The sequence below is a fragment of the Primulina tabacum genome, chromosome 2 (genome assembly GCF_025594145.1).
Source record: "Primulina tabacum isolate GXHZ01 chromosome 2, ASM2559414v2, whole genome shotgun sequence".
NCBI lineage: Eukaryota > Viridiplantae > Streptophyta > Magnoliopsida > Lamiales > Gesneriaceae > Primulina > Primulina tabacum.
In genome coordinates this window covers 6,826,242-6,843,907 of record NC_134551.1, presented here as the reverse complement: position 1 = coordinate 6,843,907, position 17,666 = coordinate 6,826,242, and the positions used below count along the sequence as shown (strand labels likewise).

At 38.4% G+C, this 17,666-nt stretch overlaps 1 protein-coding gene across 1 annotated transcript; it reads right to left on the bottom strand.

Moving 5' to 3' along the window:
* Window positions 1–84: 84 nt before the first annotated feature.
* LOC142528644 (putative ethanolamine kinase) lies at window positions 85–16,145 on the bottom strand. Its single transcript, XM_075633733.1, has 11 exons — window positions 15,795–16,145; window positions 7,738–7,829; window positions 7,476–7,582; window positions 6,644–6,749; window positions 2,551–2,673; window positions 2,315–2,406; window positions 1,912–1,996; window positions 1,055–1,160; window positions 886–952; window positions 520–612; window positions 85–442 (listed from the first exon to the last, which is right to left on the bottom strand). The coding sequence occupies exons 1-11, from the start codon at window positions 15,917–15,919 to the stop codon at window positions 329–331; spliced, it is 1,110 nt and encodes a 369-aa protein (XP_075489848.1). The 5' UTR covers window positions 15,920–16,145; the 3' UTR covers window positions 85–328.
* Between the last annotated feature and the right edge of the window lie 1,521 nt (window positions 16,146–17,666).

The following is a 17,666-nucleotide window of genomic DNA, read 5'->3' as shown; positions in this document are numbered from 1 at the left end:
TTCGACTTTAACTAATACATTTTTTTTGGGTAGTATTGTCGATTTCGATATAAGGAAACTAATATCATAGCGCAAAAGAAAACCTTGGAACCAAACAAAGCTATTATTAATACTGGAAGACCAAAACATCCCTACTACAATCTTTTGAAGCAAAATTGCTGATAAGAAACGACATTTTTCTGTTCACTAAAATGGCGCTATTTCTAGAAAGGAGGTAGTGTTTCCTACTCTTGCAAAATGGAACATTATTATTTGTACAACACCAGGCAACATGCCATCGGATTACAACAGAAAGCACAAAAACAAAGTTTCATGAATCGATCTATGATCAAGCAAACTTAGAACGTGCCAACAAGAAACTCTTCTCCTTTTGATTCTTGTACTCATTGTGTCGTAGGAAGAAATAGCTCAGATAATCAAAATCAATAGGAGACATTTTGGCCTGCCACAACAAACAGGTAAATCTTAATGCAACACCACCATTTTTTATGCGCAACAGTAGGAAAAAGCTAAAAGTACCTGGATTAGAGCCCATAGAGCCCAATAAAGATGCGAGGCTAGCATATAGGTATTTGTCTCCGAGTAAAGAGCTTCGAGTTCTTCATTAGAAACCTGCAGGGAGGTTGTAGCCATGTCCATTAAAGGCCACATGATAATATATAATTTGGATTTGGATCACCTTAATTACCTTAATTATCATAGATACCTATACCGACACAGATTACTTCCATTTTATGTCAATATTTTTCCCCTAATAAGCGGAGTTACAAGTTTTCGAGACACATATACAATGGCTCTATTCACTCCATAGCTAATAACATTAGTTAAATTCAAAGACATTTGGTATTGGTTCTATGATCAGATGTATGAAAGACTGCAACATACTTCGTGTGGGCTGTCTGGTTTCAAGTAGTGCCTGAAGAAGTGGTACTGTTCGTCTTTAATTGGGTACCTGCAAATGAAATAAGTCTCAGAATAACTACAAATATATCCTATAATTCTGCAATAGAGGAATACAAATTAAATACAATGTTAGAAAAGGAAGATGACGCACAAGCTATAGTCACAATCATAGCCAGCATATTCGTTGAAGTGATTTCCGATGTCAAAACCTCTGTAACTGTATGATCCATATTCAAAGTCAATGAAGTAAAGCTTATCTGAAAATTTACCAAAACAAGTGGGAGCTCATAAGAATGTCAGTAATGAAAAGGAGGAAAGAAAAATTACCGACATCTATAACATTGATATCGGTTACCACATTTTGAAATTTCTCCCAAAATGAACAAAGGAAAAAGGAGAGCCAAATCAAGTCAGGTTCATATGCCCAAATCGCTTCAATAAGGTAGATGCATCAACCGTCAGCAATTTGATGACCACAATTATGTGATGCTTCTATATCACCCCTTTCATAATTCATATAAATCTGTCCTCAAATTGTCCCGGAGAATGGTATTTCCACCTCAAATTTACCATTGGTTCATTAAAGCAAACGTTTATTTATTCTATGTACCACACTTCACATACTTCTCATCATATCTGACCAAATGGTAATTAAGCCCACATAAATAACCAGTAGTACATATTCACCTCAAGGAAGTCTTTCATATTGAATTTTAATGATGTTGAAAATGTTGATACCATGTCATAACAAAAATAAAACCAATTAAAAAGCTGTCTGATATTGTTCTGATACGTTTGCATAAGCTAAAACTGAACCCACAGGTCAACAGTGATGTTTGCTACATTTTTAAAACAAGTATTAAAAAGGTCAAAGAAGCCAAGAAACAGCTGGTAACATAAAATAGCACAAAGCGCTTACTCTGTGTGTGTGTGTGTGTGTGTGAGAGAGAGAGAGAGAGAGAGAGAGAGAGAGAGAGTATAAAGCTATCAGCTATGGATGATGCTCACCTTCCTCATCATTAAGCATCAAATTCCCAGAAAGCAGATCATTGTGTGAAAACACAATGGGAGCATTAAAGCGATCTGTCATTTCCTGTTCCAGAATAAGAAATATGTTGTTCACAAATAATGATCTAACTTCTCACACAAGATAACAGAAACAAAGAAATATGCCTATGGTCTCTATTAGCCAATATCTTGCTACATTGGCCAACTATTGACTTCAAAAATCCTAAGGCAATGCTATGTGTTCATCAATCAATAACTGTTTCTGATGCTAAGAGCAAGAAGACAGTGTTCAAATGAGCAAAGAAAACCATACAGATATTAATCCAAGATAACAGGCAGATTCTATGGAACAATCAGAGGCAATGACAAAATATGCAAGCCGGAAACAAATGTAAAATATAACCTTGAGTTCAATGATTTCTTTATGAATTTCTCCAAATGAAATTGTCTCGTACTTTCTTCGCTTCTCATGATCATCAAACTTGAGGCTTGACGCTGCATGTAAACTTCACAGTCATCAGACATAAAATACCAAGATAACAACCACTGACAGTCATCAACCTTACAAGATTTTCCAAATTCATCATATAAAATATTGAAAATTAAGCACATCCAGATCATTTACTGCTAATAGAGCACCTCGTTCAAAGAACTTGAAGATGTCATTCCACAGTTGAGGCTCTTTAGAACCAGTTATTTCCACCTCATGGAACCTCCGGAGCTCTTTAGCAATTTTTGAGATGAGCTTTGGCTTTCGCATGTCTGTCAAGAAAAACCAACAAGATGAGGAAAAAAATTCAAATTTAAATCACAAATATTGTGACAATACAAATTGTTCAATGGCGCTCCTCGCAGGTACGGCTGTAGCATTTAAGAATGGATGGTGGCTAGAAACAAAGCTGAAAAGAAATTTTGACTGGGAATAAGAGAAAAAATTGGATCAATTGAGAATGTTTTGAAACCGCAAACCAAGTAGAAGCACTTGTTTAATATAGCTCCGACTATTTAATCCACACACACACATACCTTTTTTTATTTATTTTTATTGGGAGGTTGGGGGAGGTCGCCAACAAATCTTGGCAGTGACGGATTATAAGCAACTGACTTTAGGCGACCATAAAACTTTGACAAAAGCCTCCAATGTCCAAATGTAAAACACAAAAGTTGTAGAAGGTCTTTTATGGATTCGAGAGGCCCAAGAAAGTAATTTCCTGCAGCCGAAATTGAGGGAATGTCCATATTTTATTCCAGACAGTTTCTAGGTATGCATTTAAAGTGTGTTTTATGAGAGAATAACATGAAAATTGATATAAAACAAATCAATGGATAAGAAACTTAATCTAAACTTACACTTTAAAATTTAAACAGTATTGGATAATCTAAAGAACCTATCCTTATTTTAAATTCAAGTATCCGACACTCCCCCTTAAGTTTGGTGATATATGTCAATCATGCCTCAACTTCAACACCAAGTCTTTAAACATGGGTCGAAATAGAGCCTTTGTTAGAACATATACAACTTGCAACGCGGTTAACTCTCAGAATTCTCATCTCAGTTTTTTCACTGATGAAATGACGATCGATCTCAACATGCTTAGTATGATCTTAATGAATTGCATTCTTGGCAATGCTTATTGCTGCTAGGCTGTCACACTTTAGTTCGATTGTCTGATGTCCTTCCAATTCAAACTCTTTCGATTGTCTGATGTCCTTCCAATTTCAACTCAGTCAACAACCTTTGGAGCCATATTCCTTCGCAAATCTCATTGGCCAGTGACCGAAATTCAATTCTACTTCTGCTTCTTGCCACCACTGTTTACTTCTTGTTACGCCATGTTACTAGGTTTTCCCAAACAAATGAGCAATACCTAGATGTAAGTCTATCAGTAGAAGATCCTACCCAGTCCGCGTAACTGCATACTTGTATAAAGGTGGTTATGTGGAAACACAGTCCCTTCCAAGAGGCCCTTTTAGGTACTTCAATATCCTAAAAACAACCTCCATTTGTTTCTCTGTTGGATTGTTCGTGAACTGACTTATGAAGCTTACAACATATCCAATATCGGGTCTTGTACAAGAGAGATATATCAACTTGCTTACTAATCTTTGATATCTTTCTTTATGAACAGGAGAACTGTCATTCTTCTGACCAATTATTATACTTGGGTCCATTGGTGTATCAAAAGTCTTGCACCCCAACATCCTTGTTTCTTTTAAGAGATCCAAGACATATTTTCTTTGAGAAATTAAAATTCCATGCTTTGATCTCGCCATTTTCATTCCCAATAAATATTTCAAGGGTCCAAGATCTTTCAGCTCGAATTCCTTTGAAAGCAGCCGCTTAGTCTGAGTGATTTCCTCCTCATGATTTCCGATCACAATATCATCAACATAGACAATGATAACAAAGATTCCATCTATGTTGGAGTGTTTAACAAACATAGAGTGGTCTGATTGGCAGTGTAGATATCCATTGCATTTCAGGACTTTGGTGAACCTGTGAAACCAACCCTAGGCGATAGTTTTAAACCATAAAGTGATTTCTTCAACCTACATACCTTGTTAACAGTGTCTTCTGACTCAAATTCTGTAGGTATATTCATGTAGATTTCCTCTTCCAATTCTCCATATAAGAAGGCATTCTTGACATCAAGCTGGTATAGAGGCCAATCTAAATTTGTGGCAATGGACAGGAGTACATGTATTGTGTTCAGCATGGCTACTGGTGCGAAAGTTTCTTAATAATCAATCACATATGTTTGGGTATACCTTTTTTTCTTCTAGACGTGCTTTAAACCGTTCAATGTTTCCATCAGCTTTGTGCTTTACTATGAAGAGACATTTGCAACCAATAGCACGTTTCCCGGGTAGAAGTTCTGTGATCTGCCAAATATTGTTCTTTTCAAGGGCCAGGATTTCATCAAATGCAGATGTTCTCCAATGTGGATTTTGGAGAGCTTAATTGATGCTTGATGGTACTTGTACCTGATCTTAATTCACAAAAAATGTACGATATGCAGCGGATAAACGATCAAATGTGACAAAGTTACTCAATGGATGTTGGGTGCATGAAGGTGTAAAGAAGGACTCGTTTTCATGAAAAGTGACATGCATGGACAAGTAGAATTTTCTGGTGAGAGGAATAACTAATATCTTTTCTGGTTGGGGAATACCCAACAATCCACGATTGTGAAGAAACACGCTAATAGAAAAATGCAAGGGGATTATCACCTTGGGCAGTAATACTTCCTGATTCAATGTCGGTGTTTGATGGCAGCTGGGATCGCTGGCGGAATAGCTTTTGGAGGACGTCCAACTGGGCGCTGGTGAAGGGCATTGCATCAACGGAAGAAGTATCGGCAACTAAGACAATAGCATTAGCCCGACGTTTTCGTGTAGGCTTCCAATCCGCGGACTTGCCATGAATTTTCCAGCAATAATCAATGTTGTGATTAGGTTTCTTGCATTTTTCGCACCAAAGTCATCCTGGAACTGATCTTTTCCTTTTGGGGCTATTGAAAAATGTCCATCCCGTGTATTAGAGTGCGTAGACTCGAGTGGGAATGATAGGGCTTGGAGCTGTAACATGAGAGCAGAACCATCAGGGGCTACGGAACTGTGCTGCAAAGAGCACGGCTTTTTTCTAGTTTGGCCACCGAGGAGGCGGTGGGGAGGCTTGATAATGGCTTTGTGCTCAGGACCCGACCACGGACATCATCAAGATCTCGATTTAGCCCATCAGGAATTTGAATACTCGCTTACTTTCAACAATTGAGCGATAGAGTTTCTCATCCTTGGAGCACGTCCATTGAAATTCGTCGATGAGATCAATTTTCTGCCATTGTCGAGTCAAGGAAGAGTAGTTAGCAACTGAGCTTTCTTTTTGGCAGAGATCATGCAAACACTAGATTCAATGGCAAAGAGCTTGGCTGTGTTATCTTTGCAAGAATATGTTTCTCTGGCCGCATTTCAAATGTCTTTTGCAGCCGAGTAGAGGAGAAAATTTTCACCAATTCCAGGCGTCGTTGAATTATTCAACCAAGACATGACTAGGTTGTTTTCAGCCTTCCAATTTTTGAACCTGACATCATCCGAGTCAGGTCGTGTCACACTGCCCGTGAGATGATGTTCTTTGCCACGTCCACAAATGTACATGAGGACAGATTGTGACCAAGACAAAAAAATTCCAGCCAGTAAGCTTGTGGCACGTGATGGAGAGAAGAGAAGCATCACCCATGATTTGGGTCGTGCTCACCGGTGGTGATGAACTGTCGGTGGAATAGGTCGTGCCGTAGTTCGTCATTGGCCACACCCGACGTCTGATACATGTGGTTTATGAGAGAACGTGTATATTGGATGGAAATCGAATCATGTTAATAATAGCCGAGTACATAACTTATTTATACAAAAGAAATCAATGAATAAGAAACCTGATTTAATCTAAACTTAAACTTTAAAATTTAAACAGTAGATAGATACTTATCTAATAATATAAAGAACTTAGGCCTTATTTTAAATTCAAACCTCCGACATAAAGGCACCCGATGGATCCCTCTAGCAAAATCTCGATCAAGACCCACGTACAGAAAACTTATAAATATCACCACAAATGAGTCACTTCAAAGGATAAGATATGAACAAATGTTGACGAGTGATTAAACATAATCAAAGAGGCAAGTTCTATTTTCAAAGCAATTAACTTCATGCAACATGATATCTTCCAAATGTTTACCTGATGGTGTTAGTGTACGAGCATTGATAAATGACTGCACCATGCCATTTCCAAAAACGCCAAGTAACTTGGCACCAAATCCTGCGGCTGAGAGGGATGGAATGGCCTAAACATAAAATACAACTTAGGCTTAAACAAAATGCAGTCAATAACATGAGATTAAAAAATTTTAGAACATGTACAGCTGGTGTTTGGAAATATGCAGCCAATATATAGCCCGTTTGGTTGGAGAAGCCAAGGGATTAAATACACGTTTTTTTATAAATAAAAAAAAGTGTTTTTCTTAAAAATTATGGCGTGTGGTTACAAGAGTGGTTTAAAAAGCACTTAAAAAAGTGTTTTTAGAAGCTATAATTTATAGTTTTTGGGCTTTTGCTTCTAATTATATTTAAAAATAAAAACAAAGCATTTTTCAACATTTAGCCACCAAAATTGCATTTGATTTTTTTAATAAAAGCACTTAAAAAGCTGAACTTAATCAAGTGTTTTTTTAGGTTACAACTTCTGTATCCAAAATAGCTCATAATGTACATCAACAGCTTGTAAATTGCAACAGAGTGCACAATGATCGCCTATATTGAATACCATAGTAGTCATGATAAAGGAAGGTCTAAAAGGATATTTTTAGAAACACCTAGCTCGTATCAATGGAATGAGGATGAGATGACAGGTGCTAAGCAGTATAGGGAGCTGCTTTAGCAGGAACTAGTCATAAATAGAATGTATATTTTTCGAGTCTAAATCCCGATGCACTCAAAAAAACTACAATAGGTCCTGAATAATCCACATGGTAAGGGGGAGGGCAAAAAGCTCAGAAACATCACCAATTTACCTGCAATTCCCTTTCCCGATTGATCACATATTCAGTATTTGGTCCATATAATCGAACAGTCATATGTACAACATTTCCACCTTTTTCTTTCACGGATACCTTGAGTACTGTTGCATTCAAAATCAAAATAAAAATGATATGTTAATGACAGCCAGTTAACTGGCAAATGTAAATATAAGAACATATTACTTTCTTGTAGATCTTAAATTTAAGAACGTTATTTTTAATCAATTCTTTTGAGAGAAACAAGAAAGAGACGCACAAAGATTTGTAATGCCACCAGATACTGTTTCAAGAGAGAAATCTGACGCATCCAAACTTGACCATTGTTTGAATAGATCCTTGCACAGCTCCCTGGCAAAGGAAAATCGTTAATGAAAAAAGTTAAATGAGGAAATTTTGAGAGAATGTACAAGAAAAGTTTAAAATTATTTGACTTCAACTCAAGTATTTGAAGTGAATCCTCATAGTTTTTTTCATGAGTAATTTTTTTTTTTTTAAATGCTTAGTTCCATGATATATCATTTTTAAAAAAAACATGCAATAAATATAAGACGAACTGAAAATAGCAACAGAAAATAAAATAGAAAATACGTGTCAATTCACATCGAGGGAGTACTTATGGCTTTAGAAACATAGAGGACCCAATGTTTATGAACATGGATTACGAAAATTCCATCCAGCAACGGCTAACATCAGGAAATTTACATGGGCCGTCTACAATTTTATAAATTGTGACTAAACTTTATCACGACTTTTAATATTCTTTTTCATAACTCAGAAGGCCACATATCATAAGCACGAAATATATATCCCATAATCTGAAAACCAAACTACATTTATAAAGGTACAATTGGCGGCAGTTATAAAAAATATGCAGGGCGTCGTGTATTTGAGGCAAGCATACAAACACAGAGCTTGCACTCGGATGAGGATAAAAATCTCCAAAAGGTAAAGCAATACATTTTCTCATTTATAGAACTGACGAGGTAAAACCAGAGGTTTTGAGCTAGAACCCAATAAAAACACTCCTGCAGTTGGGCAATGATGGTAATGAACATATTACTTATCATTCATCGTTCGTATATGGAGTATACTCGACAACAGTAAACAGTCACTCAGGTTAACCTATCTTAGCATTGCAAAGTTAGGACTCCTGATGATCTCTGGAGATAATTCTCAGCCAATGACGTCTGGTGAAGGCTCATGGTAGTATCAATGAGCCTTTTCTGGCGCAAATTTTGCGACATGATGATCAATTATCAGGTACATTGAAAGGTTAGTTTCCATTCCGTTTAAATTTAAAAGTGGAATAGCATAAGAAATCCAAAATCCTGACCTCAGTAGAGTAACGCAGTCTGATTCCTTGGAGAAACTGGGTCGAGTTTAGGAAAAGAGGAACTTCGTATTTGCATATGTCCATATTGACCCAAGAACCATCTTTATCTTGGAGCAAATTTTGAACAATAAACACTGGGGAAGTCATATCTAATAAGCTAGAAGCTTATCCAAGCATATCAGACACTTTAAGCTGCTAGTCTTTTCAACAGAACTAGCTATAAAATATATTGCTAAGGGGTCTCGCCAACATGTTCCTCCTAACACTCTCTGCCTCAATCGAGATATCTCTCTGCACCACTTCAGTGGATTCAGATTCCAAACCACTATTCTTTAACCCCATTACAGCCCATTTTCCTATAAATGCCATGTTACAACCAGGCCAAAAACTTGGATATGCTCGGATAATATTTTCTCCAAAATATCAGAAACTAGCTTCATCCTTACATGCCAAATTTACACTTACATAGTTACCATAGGTACCCGACCAAGTAACTGATAAGAATAATCACATCCTTGACCTTGGCAATTAATCATAGATGTATTCAATTATATATTTTCATTGACGTGATCTCAGGATAGAATTGATTCTTACCAAATCTCTACCATACCACGGTGTATATGTACCAATTCACAAGTGAATAAACAACTAACAATTATTCAACATTTCTTTCTTCGTGCTACCAGAGCTTCTAGCAGTTCCGATCCTTTTTTTCTCCTCTGATATCTTTGTAGCTTTCCCTTTCTTTTACCAACCATGTCTGAAAATCCATCCTCCTCTGAGTCACCAAGAGTTACCACTATATTTAACACCAGAGCTTCTCAAAATTCAACACTTATATCCATAAACACGGCTGCACAAATTCCACTAAAACTATCCAAAGGAGGAGACTTTGCAACATGGAGTTCTCAGTTCACTAATCTCTTATTTGGCTATGATCTCATCAGATATCTTCACGGAACCTTGCCATGACCAGCCGCAACTACCATTACTTCGGGAACCCGACCCCTATCACAAATCCAGATCACAAGATATGGTTAAGACAAGATCGCCTAATTTTGCACGTTATCCAAACTTCCATCTCCGCATCAGTGTCCCCACGTGTCTCTAGGTGCAAAACGGCAGCCAAAGCATGGGAAAAACTGGAAATGACATATGCGAATAAATCAACCTCTCAACCGCTCAACTCAACAAAAAGACACAAAATAAGAAAGAGAGATGGAAGAACTACGGCAACAATTCAGGCTTCAATCAAAATCAAAACGGCACCTTTAGAATAACTCTGGATATTCCTTCAACAATCGCAACACTCATGGAAATATTCCGACCTTTTCAATTCTTGAAATTCCAGTTCTCAACTACAATCTTGGCATTGGCAATAGGGGGGAAACAAACCAAAAATTGTTTGTCAATTGTGTGACAAGAATGGACAAAATGCAAAGTTTTGTCGCTCCCAACTAGCACCATCTCATAGGCAATCTTGGCCATAAGTCAATCACACAACAAATAGTATGCTAGGAAACAACATTAATTGGATCGTCGATTCGGGTGCATCACATCATATCACCTCCGATCTATAGAAACTGTCGATCCATTCAGACTATAGCCGCAATGAAAATATTGTGGTCGGCAATGGTAAAAGCATTCTTATTACTCACATAGGCTCTAGTACACTTGCTTTACCTACTACCACTTTTCAGTTAAACAATGTTTTGTGTGCTTCACAAATTAACAAAACCTTCTCTCTGTTTCACAATTTTGTACTCACAATAATACATCTATTGAATTTTTTCCTGATTATTTTCTTGTGAATGATCTAAGTACGGGGGATTCCTTGGTCCAACGACAGATTAGAGGAAATATTTACCAGTAGCTGACACATGCATCAATGTCAAACACTTCATCTACTGCCTTAGTATCCACCATCAATACGTTGGACTCATGGCATTGTCGTCTTGGGCACCCTCCTAAAAAATTCTCCTAACAATTATCTCTTTCGAACATATTCCTATTTCTGAGTCAACTTTTTTAATTTATCTTATTGTGATGCTTGTCTTTCCAATACAAGTCACAAACTACCATTTGGTGTCTCCTCTATTAATTGAACTCGACCTCTTCAAACGATCTTTACTGATGTTTGGGGCTCTGCTCCTTTAAAAACATTTGACAAGTATCGATACTGTGAGATTTTTGCAGATTATTATACAAAATACACATGCTATATCCTACCAAATGAAAATTTGATGTTTCCACTATTTTTGAACGTTTCAAAAGCTTGTCGAAAATTTCTTTCAAACCACTATCAAAACGGTGTATTCCGACTGTAGTGGACGGTGTATTCCGACTGTAGTGGTGAAGCTCGTGGTCTTGACCATCTCCTATTTCATTATGGTATCCAACATCTTAAATCCCCACCTCATACACCCGAATTAGTGGGTATCGCAAAATGTAAACATCGACACATTGTCGAAACCACCCTTAGCTTGTTGCATCATGTCATGTGCTCATTTGCTATTGGTCTTTAGCATTCCAGGCTGTCGCCGATCTCATTAGTAGGATGTCAACCTCTACCTTAAACTTTCAATCACAATTTGGTATAATTTTCAAGAAAAATCCAAATTACCATAAACTTAAAATATTTGGCTGCTTATTTATCCTTGGTTGTGCCCTTACACATCACATAAACTTGAACCCCGCTCTCACGATTGTCTTTGCTGGTTACTTAAATGAACACAATGCCTAACTATGTCTTGAACCAAAAAGTAACCGAATTTTTGTCTCTCGCCATGTCAAGTTCGTTGAATCAATATTTCCTTTCCTAAATCCTCTCTTAAATTCATCTCAACCTACTGTTGACACTCTCAATCAATGGCTCAATTTGGCATCACCCATTGCTACCTTAATTACAGAAGATTCCTCTACTATTAATCCATCTTCAAATCCTCATCCTATTGATCTTACAATGTTAAATGATTATGTCCCAAAATCAACGCTTCCATCACCCAATAATTTTGGGTCACCTACATCTCATATTCCTCAAATATCCCCACAATCTGCATCACTCTCCCCACCCAATCAAATAATTAATACCTCTCATGATTCTCCCAATTTAAATGGTAAAGGTTTGACTCAAAAATCAACAATGAACAGGGTGTCGGGTCACCAACAATATTCCTTCATCTCCTCAACCACATGATGCTCTAGTACTCCATCAATTACAAGTAAATTCTCAATCACCTCCTATCTTATCTACTCAATCTAGCCCACGTAACCCCATCACCACAAGATCCAAAGATAATAATCTTTAAGCCAAAGAAAATATTTGACGTTAATGCCACACTCACCACCTCTGACGATGAAATTGAACCTCGTACATTTTCAAAAGCCCAAAAGTCCTTGAAGTGGGGACAAGCCATGCAAGCCGAGTACAATGCCTTGATCAGTAACAATACTTGGACACTAGTCTTCTCGCTTTTCATGAATGTATCTCCCTCTCTACTTATGTGAGTTTGACCTTCCTTTAACTCTGCTTGCTTCCTTCCCCCAGCATTGCCCCCGTTGACAGCATCCCATGAATACCCTGCACAAAACATCGTTGACTGCAAGTGAAATTATCGAATAAAGAGAAATCTAATTGAGTTTGTTTCTCGATATAAGGTACAACTAGTTGCTAAAGGATTTGATCAATGACTGGGTGTTGATTTCACTTATGCTTTCAGCCCTATTGTTAAACCAACCACTGTTCGAATTCTCTTAAGTCTTGCCACAAGCATCGGTTGCCCTCTATGCCAACTCGATGTTAATAATGCTTTTTTGCAGGGTACTCTTACAGATGATGTCTACATGCAACAACCTCCTGGATTGTGGATTTAAGATATCCACATCATGTGTGCAAACTTAAAAAGGCTTTTTATGATTTACGTCAAGCACCAAGAGCTTGGTACAATGAGCTTCATAATTTTCTTCTCTCTATTGGTTTCAAGAAAGCACACTCTGGCAGCTCTTTGTTCATTCAATGTGCCAACACTTGTGTTCTCTATCTTCTCATGTACGTCGATGATATCATTGTCATGTGGAATTCCAGTACACATGTGGATCAGTTTATTAATGCACTAGCCACTCAGTTTTCACTAAAAGATCCCGGGCCCCTATCTTATTTTCTTGGCATAGAAGCGCAAGTCACGCCTAAAGGCTTGTTTCTATCACAACAAAAGTACATCTGTGATCTACTTGCTAAAACAAAGCTCAACGAGTGAAATATCCAACCCATTATTTTCTACAGAATCTCTTATCATACATGATGGTAGTCCACCAACTGATGTCACTCGATATCATCAAGTCTTAGGCTCTCTGCAATGCTTGTCTCTCACACCTCCAGATGTGTCATTTGTAGTTAATAAATTGTCTCAATTCATGCACTCATACAACGCCGCAATGGACCGCAGTTAAGCAATTGCTTCGTTATCTCAAAGGCACCAATGCCCATGGACTTTTCCTTCGTTGCAATTCTCCACTTATACTCCATGTCTTTGCCAATGCTGATTGGGCGGGTGATCCCAACGATCAACCACTGCCTATGTTTTCCTTTTGGTTCCATTCCTATTAATTGGATTTATAAGAAGCAAAACACAATAGAACACAATAGCCCAATCCGTACCCTGGCTCGGGGCTCCGTACCTCGACCTTTCATGAAGGCCAGGTCTCCGCACCCTGGTTATCTATTAAGTCCAGGGATCCGTACCCTGGCCCGGGGACCCGTACCTCGGTCATCTATTAAGTCCAGGGATCCGTACCCTGGCTCGGGGCTCCGTACCTCAACCATTTATGAAGGCCAGGGCTCCGCACCCTGGTTATCTATTAAGTCCAGAGATCTGTACCCTGGCTCGGGGCTCCGCACCTCGACCATTCATGAAGGTCAGGTCTCCTCACCATGGTTATCTATTAACTCCAGGGATCCGTACCCTGGCTCGGGGCTCCGTACCTCGACCATTTATGAAGGCCAGGGCTCCACACCCTAGTTATCTATTAAGTCCAGAGATCCGTACCCTGGCTCGGGGCTCCGTACCTCGACCTTTTATGAAGGCCAGGGCTCCTCACCATGGTTATCTATTAACTCCAGGGATACGTACCCTGGCTCGGGGCTCCGTACCTCGACCATTCATGGGCCAGGGCTCCGCACCCTGGTTATCTTTAAGTCCAGGGACCCGTACTCTGGCCCGGGGACCCGTACCTCGGTCATCTTTTAAGTCCAGGGACCCGTACCCTGGCCTGGGGACCCGTACCTCGGTTATCTTTTAAGTCCAGGGACCCGTACCCTGGCCCGGGGACCCGTACCTCGGTCATCTATTAAGTCCAGGGATCCGTACCCTGGCTCGGGGCTCCGCATCTCGACCACTCCCAAGACCCGGGGCATGCTCCCCGGCCCAAGGCTCCGGACCTTGGTTATTCATAAGCCCAGGGTTCTCAAACCTGGCTCGGGGCTCCGTACCTCGACCATTCCTAAGTCCGGGAGATATGAGGCCCCGACAATCTATTTTAAAGCCCGGGAGACATGAGGTCCCGGCATCTTATCTCAAGTCCATAAGACATGAGACTCCGGCATTTCATCTCATCTCTGGGATACATGAAGCCCCCGATGCTTTTACAGACAAATTAAATATTTTCCATGATCGGGCACAAAAGACTAATCGGGACAGCGAGTATGACTCTAGCCCGACTATTTAAGGAGGAAGTGATGATACCCTCGGGATAGCCCGGGTTGTGCCCGAGTCATGGACGATTCTTGTGCCCGAGTCATGGACGATTCTTGTGCCCGGGGCATGAACGACCCAGGATAGTGGATGGATGGCCAGAATCAGGACAAGTCGACAGGAAGGGTTCATCAGGAGCCGGGCGGGTGAATGCCCGGGACGTCTCCTCCCCGGGCCACCGGACGCCCGGGCTCTCGTTCAAACTCCCAGGAACTTTCTACCCGCGCCACCTCGATATGAGCACCGCACTCGAGTATAGTAGCAGAATAGGATGTGGGCGATTGTCCCATCTCTGACACCAGGCCGATGGATTGACAAAATCAGACGGGCTGGATGTGACCAGTATGAGATTTGACATGTCAGAATATAGGGTGTGCTCAGCCGTCCTACTATAATTAGTAGGTAGCACGGAGAACGAGGTCATCATTACTTCTCCTATTATAAATACCAGGTTCTCTCTTTACATTTACATTTTCATTCATTCACACCAATATCACAACCATCACTTGGTTACATTGGTTCTTGGCTTGAATCATTCACTGACTTAAGCATCGGAGTGGCCAAGCCGGACACCCCTCCGGCGCCCATTCACGTGGTTACCTTCTTGAGTGCAGGAAATCATCTCCGCCCGGGGAAGAAGCTTCTGGTTCAGATATCTACATTGCTCTTATTTCCTTCATCATTTTGATAGCAGATCCGGTAGAGCACCCGACCCTGCTCACTCATTTCACCAGGTTCGCATATGTATATATTTTTATTGTCATGATCTTAGGATAGAACTGATTTTATCAAATCTGTATAATATCAATGTGTATATGTACCAGTTCACAAGTGAATAAACAACTAACATTCACCATTTCTTTCTCAAGTAACTCCATACAGTCACCATAAGATTCATTTAATCAATCACAAACATCAGTTACAATGAAATGACTTGGCCTCCCACACATGCTCGCATGCCAATATAAAAATTTTACTACAAGCAAGCAAGTACATCTCCTACGCATATCAATCCCATCAAAAATCAAATAATTATTTTCCTTTCCGCATCAGCAACCTCACAATTTCTCACACCGTGAATTAGCAGAATTAAGATATAAGGTCTAGATGGACATAAATACCAATAATGTCCCCCGGAAGATTTAAAAAAAATCAAGCAGAAAACCAAAACACGTGGTTGATTCAAACTGTTAAACAAATAATAACAGCAAGAATAAAGAAAATAATTACACAATACGAGGCTTCATTTCAAGGAGGGAGAGCGAGTGGTCAACGGCAAGAGAAGACGACGGAATCTCCGAGCCGTGACTCTCCGGCACTTCCACCGCATTCCAAATACTCTCTGCCGACTCCATCACCGCCACTCTAACGATGTTTCGCACGAAAAACAACAAAATTTCAGCTTTAAAATGAAGATTTCGGAATCGTTTGAATTTAAATTCGCTAGGAATTTTAGCGGTTGATTTGGCGTAGTATATGTTCTTCCCTAGCTTCGCATCGCTACTTTATAACGGAATTGGGGCGCTCTCAACTGTGTGGCGGTTTATTTTCTGTTCGTTCACCTATAAGTTAATGAGAGCCAATAAAAATATCTGTGAGTGCCGACCTATATATATATATATACTAGTTATTCTGCACACGCGGTGCGTGTGACAGTCTTTTTTATCATTATCGATGAATTTTTTTTAAAATTTGACAAATTATAGAATGACTAAATTGATATTTGAATCTTTTAAATAAAAAAAATTGTGTATTGAATTTAAAAAAAAAACAATAAACAAAAGTGTAATATTAGTATCATATAAAGGTAAAGTTGGAAGAAAAAGTTGGTATCTTTCCTAGGTGGTTACTTTCATACTCTCAACTTTAATAAAATAGAATATATATAAATATAATATATATATATATATATATATATATATATAACGAGGGTCACAGGACAATTTGAGAAGAATAATATTAAAAATAAGTTGCACTAGCAATTTTGAGAAAAAATGTAAAATTTTGTTAAATGATTATATAAATTAGTGAGGGCATAGTGCAACTTGAGAAATAGGATTCGGTATAGCAGCTCACGTTCGTTTGCGTTGTACGTTCCCGCTGGACTGGACACATCTTAACTTTAGGAAGTATGGTTCCGAGAGTGACTTCGGTTCGCTAGTTCAGGCTCAACTCCTCGCTTTACGTTAGCATACCTACAGGTTCGGACGGAGCTCTGCGCTTTTTCTTTCTGTGTGGGACGATACCGAGGAGAGAATGGAATACGTCGCCTTATTGAAAATAAGTTGGAATGTCAATTTCGAGGAAAAACGTCGGTGCAATTATAATTTGGAAACAAAAGATGATGTTATCTGGGTGATAGATTTCTTATATGATATTCTAGATATAAGACATATATATCTCTGTACTATTCTATACTATATTATTAAATGTGAGGACATGATAATAATTACCTAGAGAGGACACCAACTTTTTCTTTCAATTTTACCCTTAAATAATACTAATATTACACTTTTGTTTTTTGTTTTTTTTTTTTCAATTTCAATACACAATCTTCCAATTTTACCTTTATGTGATACTAATATTACACTTTTGTTTTTCAATTTCAACACACATTTTTATTATTATTTTTATTATTTCAACAATTCAAATATTAATTTAGTCCCTCCATAATTTGTCAAATTTCATTTTAATTCATCGATAATGATAAAAAAGATTGTACACACGCATCGCGTGTGCAGAGTAACTAGTATATATAATTGTTGCCTCCAAATATTATTAGTTAGTAATATATATTCAACCTCTCGATCGAGCATTTTTCAATCCAATATAACAAATATCACTGGTTTGACGTGATAGCCAACGAATAATACTAGGCACTTTTTGTGTGTTTACCTCGTTGCTTTTTTTTCTTTTGTTTGTTTTTTTTTTTTTTTTGTATTATTTTCGAAATTTAGTTGATTTTTTATATAAAATTTCGAACAATTATAATTAAGAATAGTTGTGATTATTTGCTGTAATTTATGTTATATGATTAAGGTTGAGGTGTTGGTGTGTAATTTATATAGATAATGTGTGTGGATTTTGAATTCTAAAAAGTTG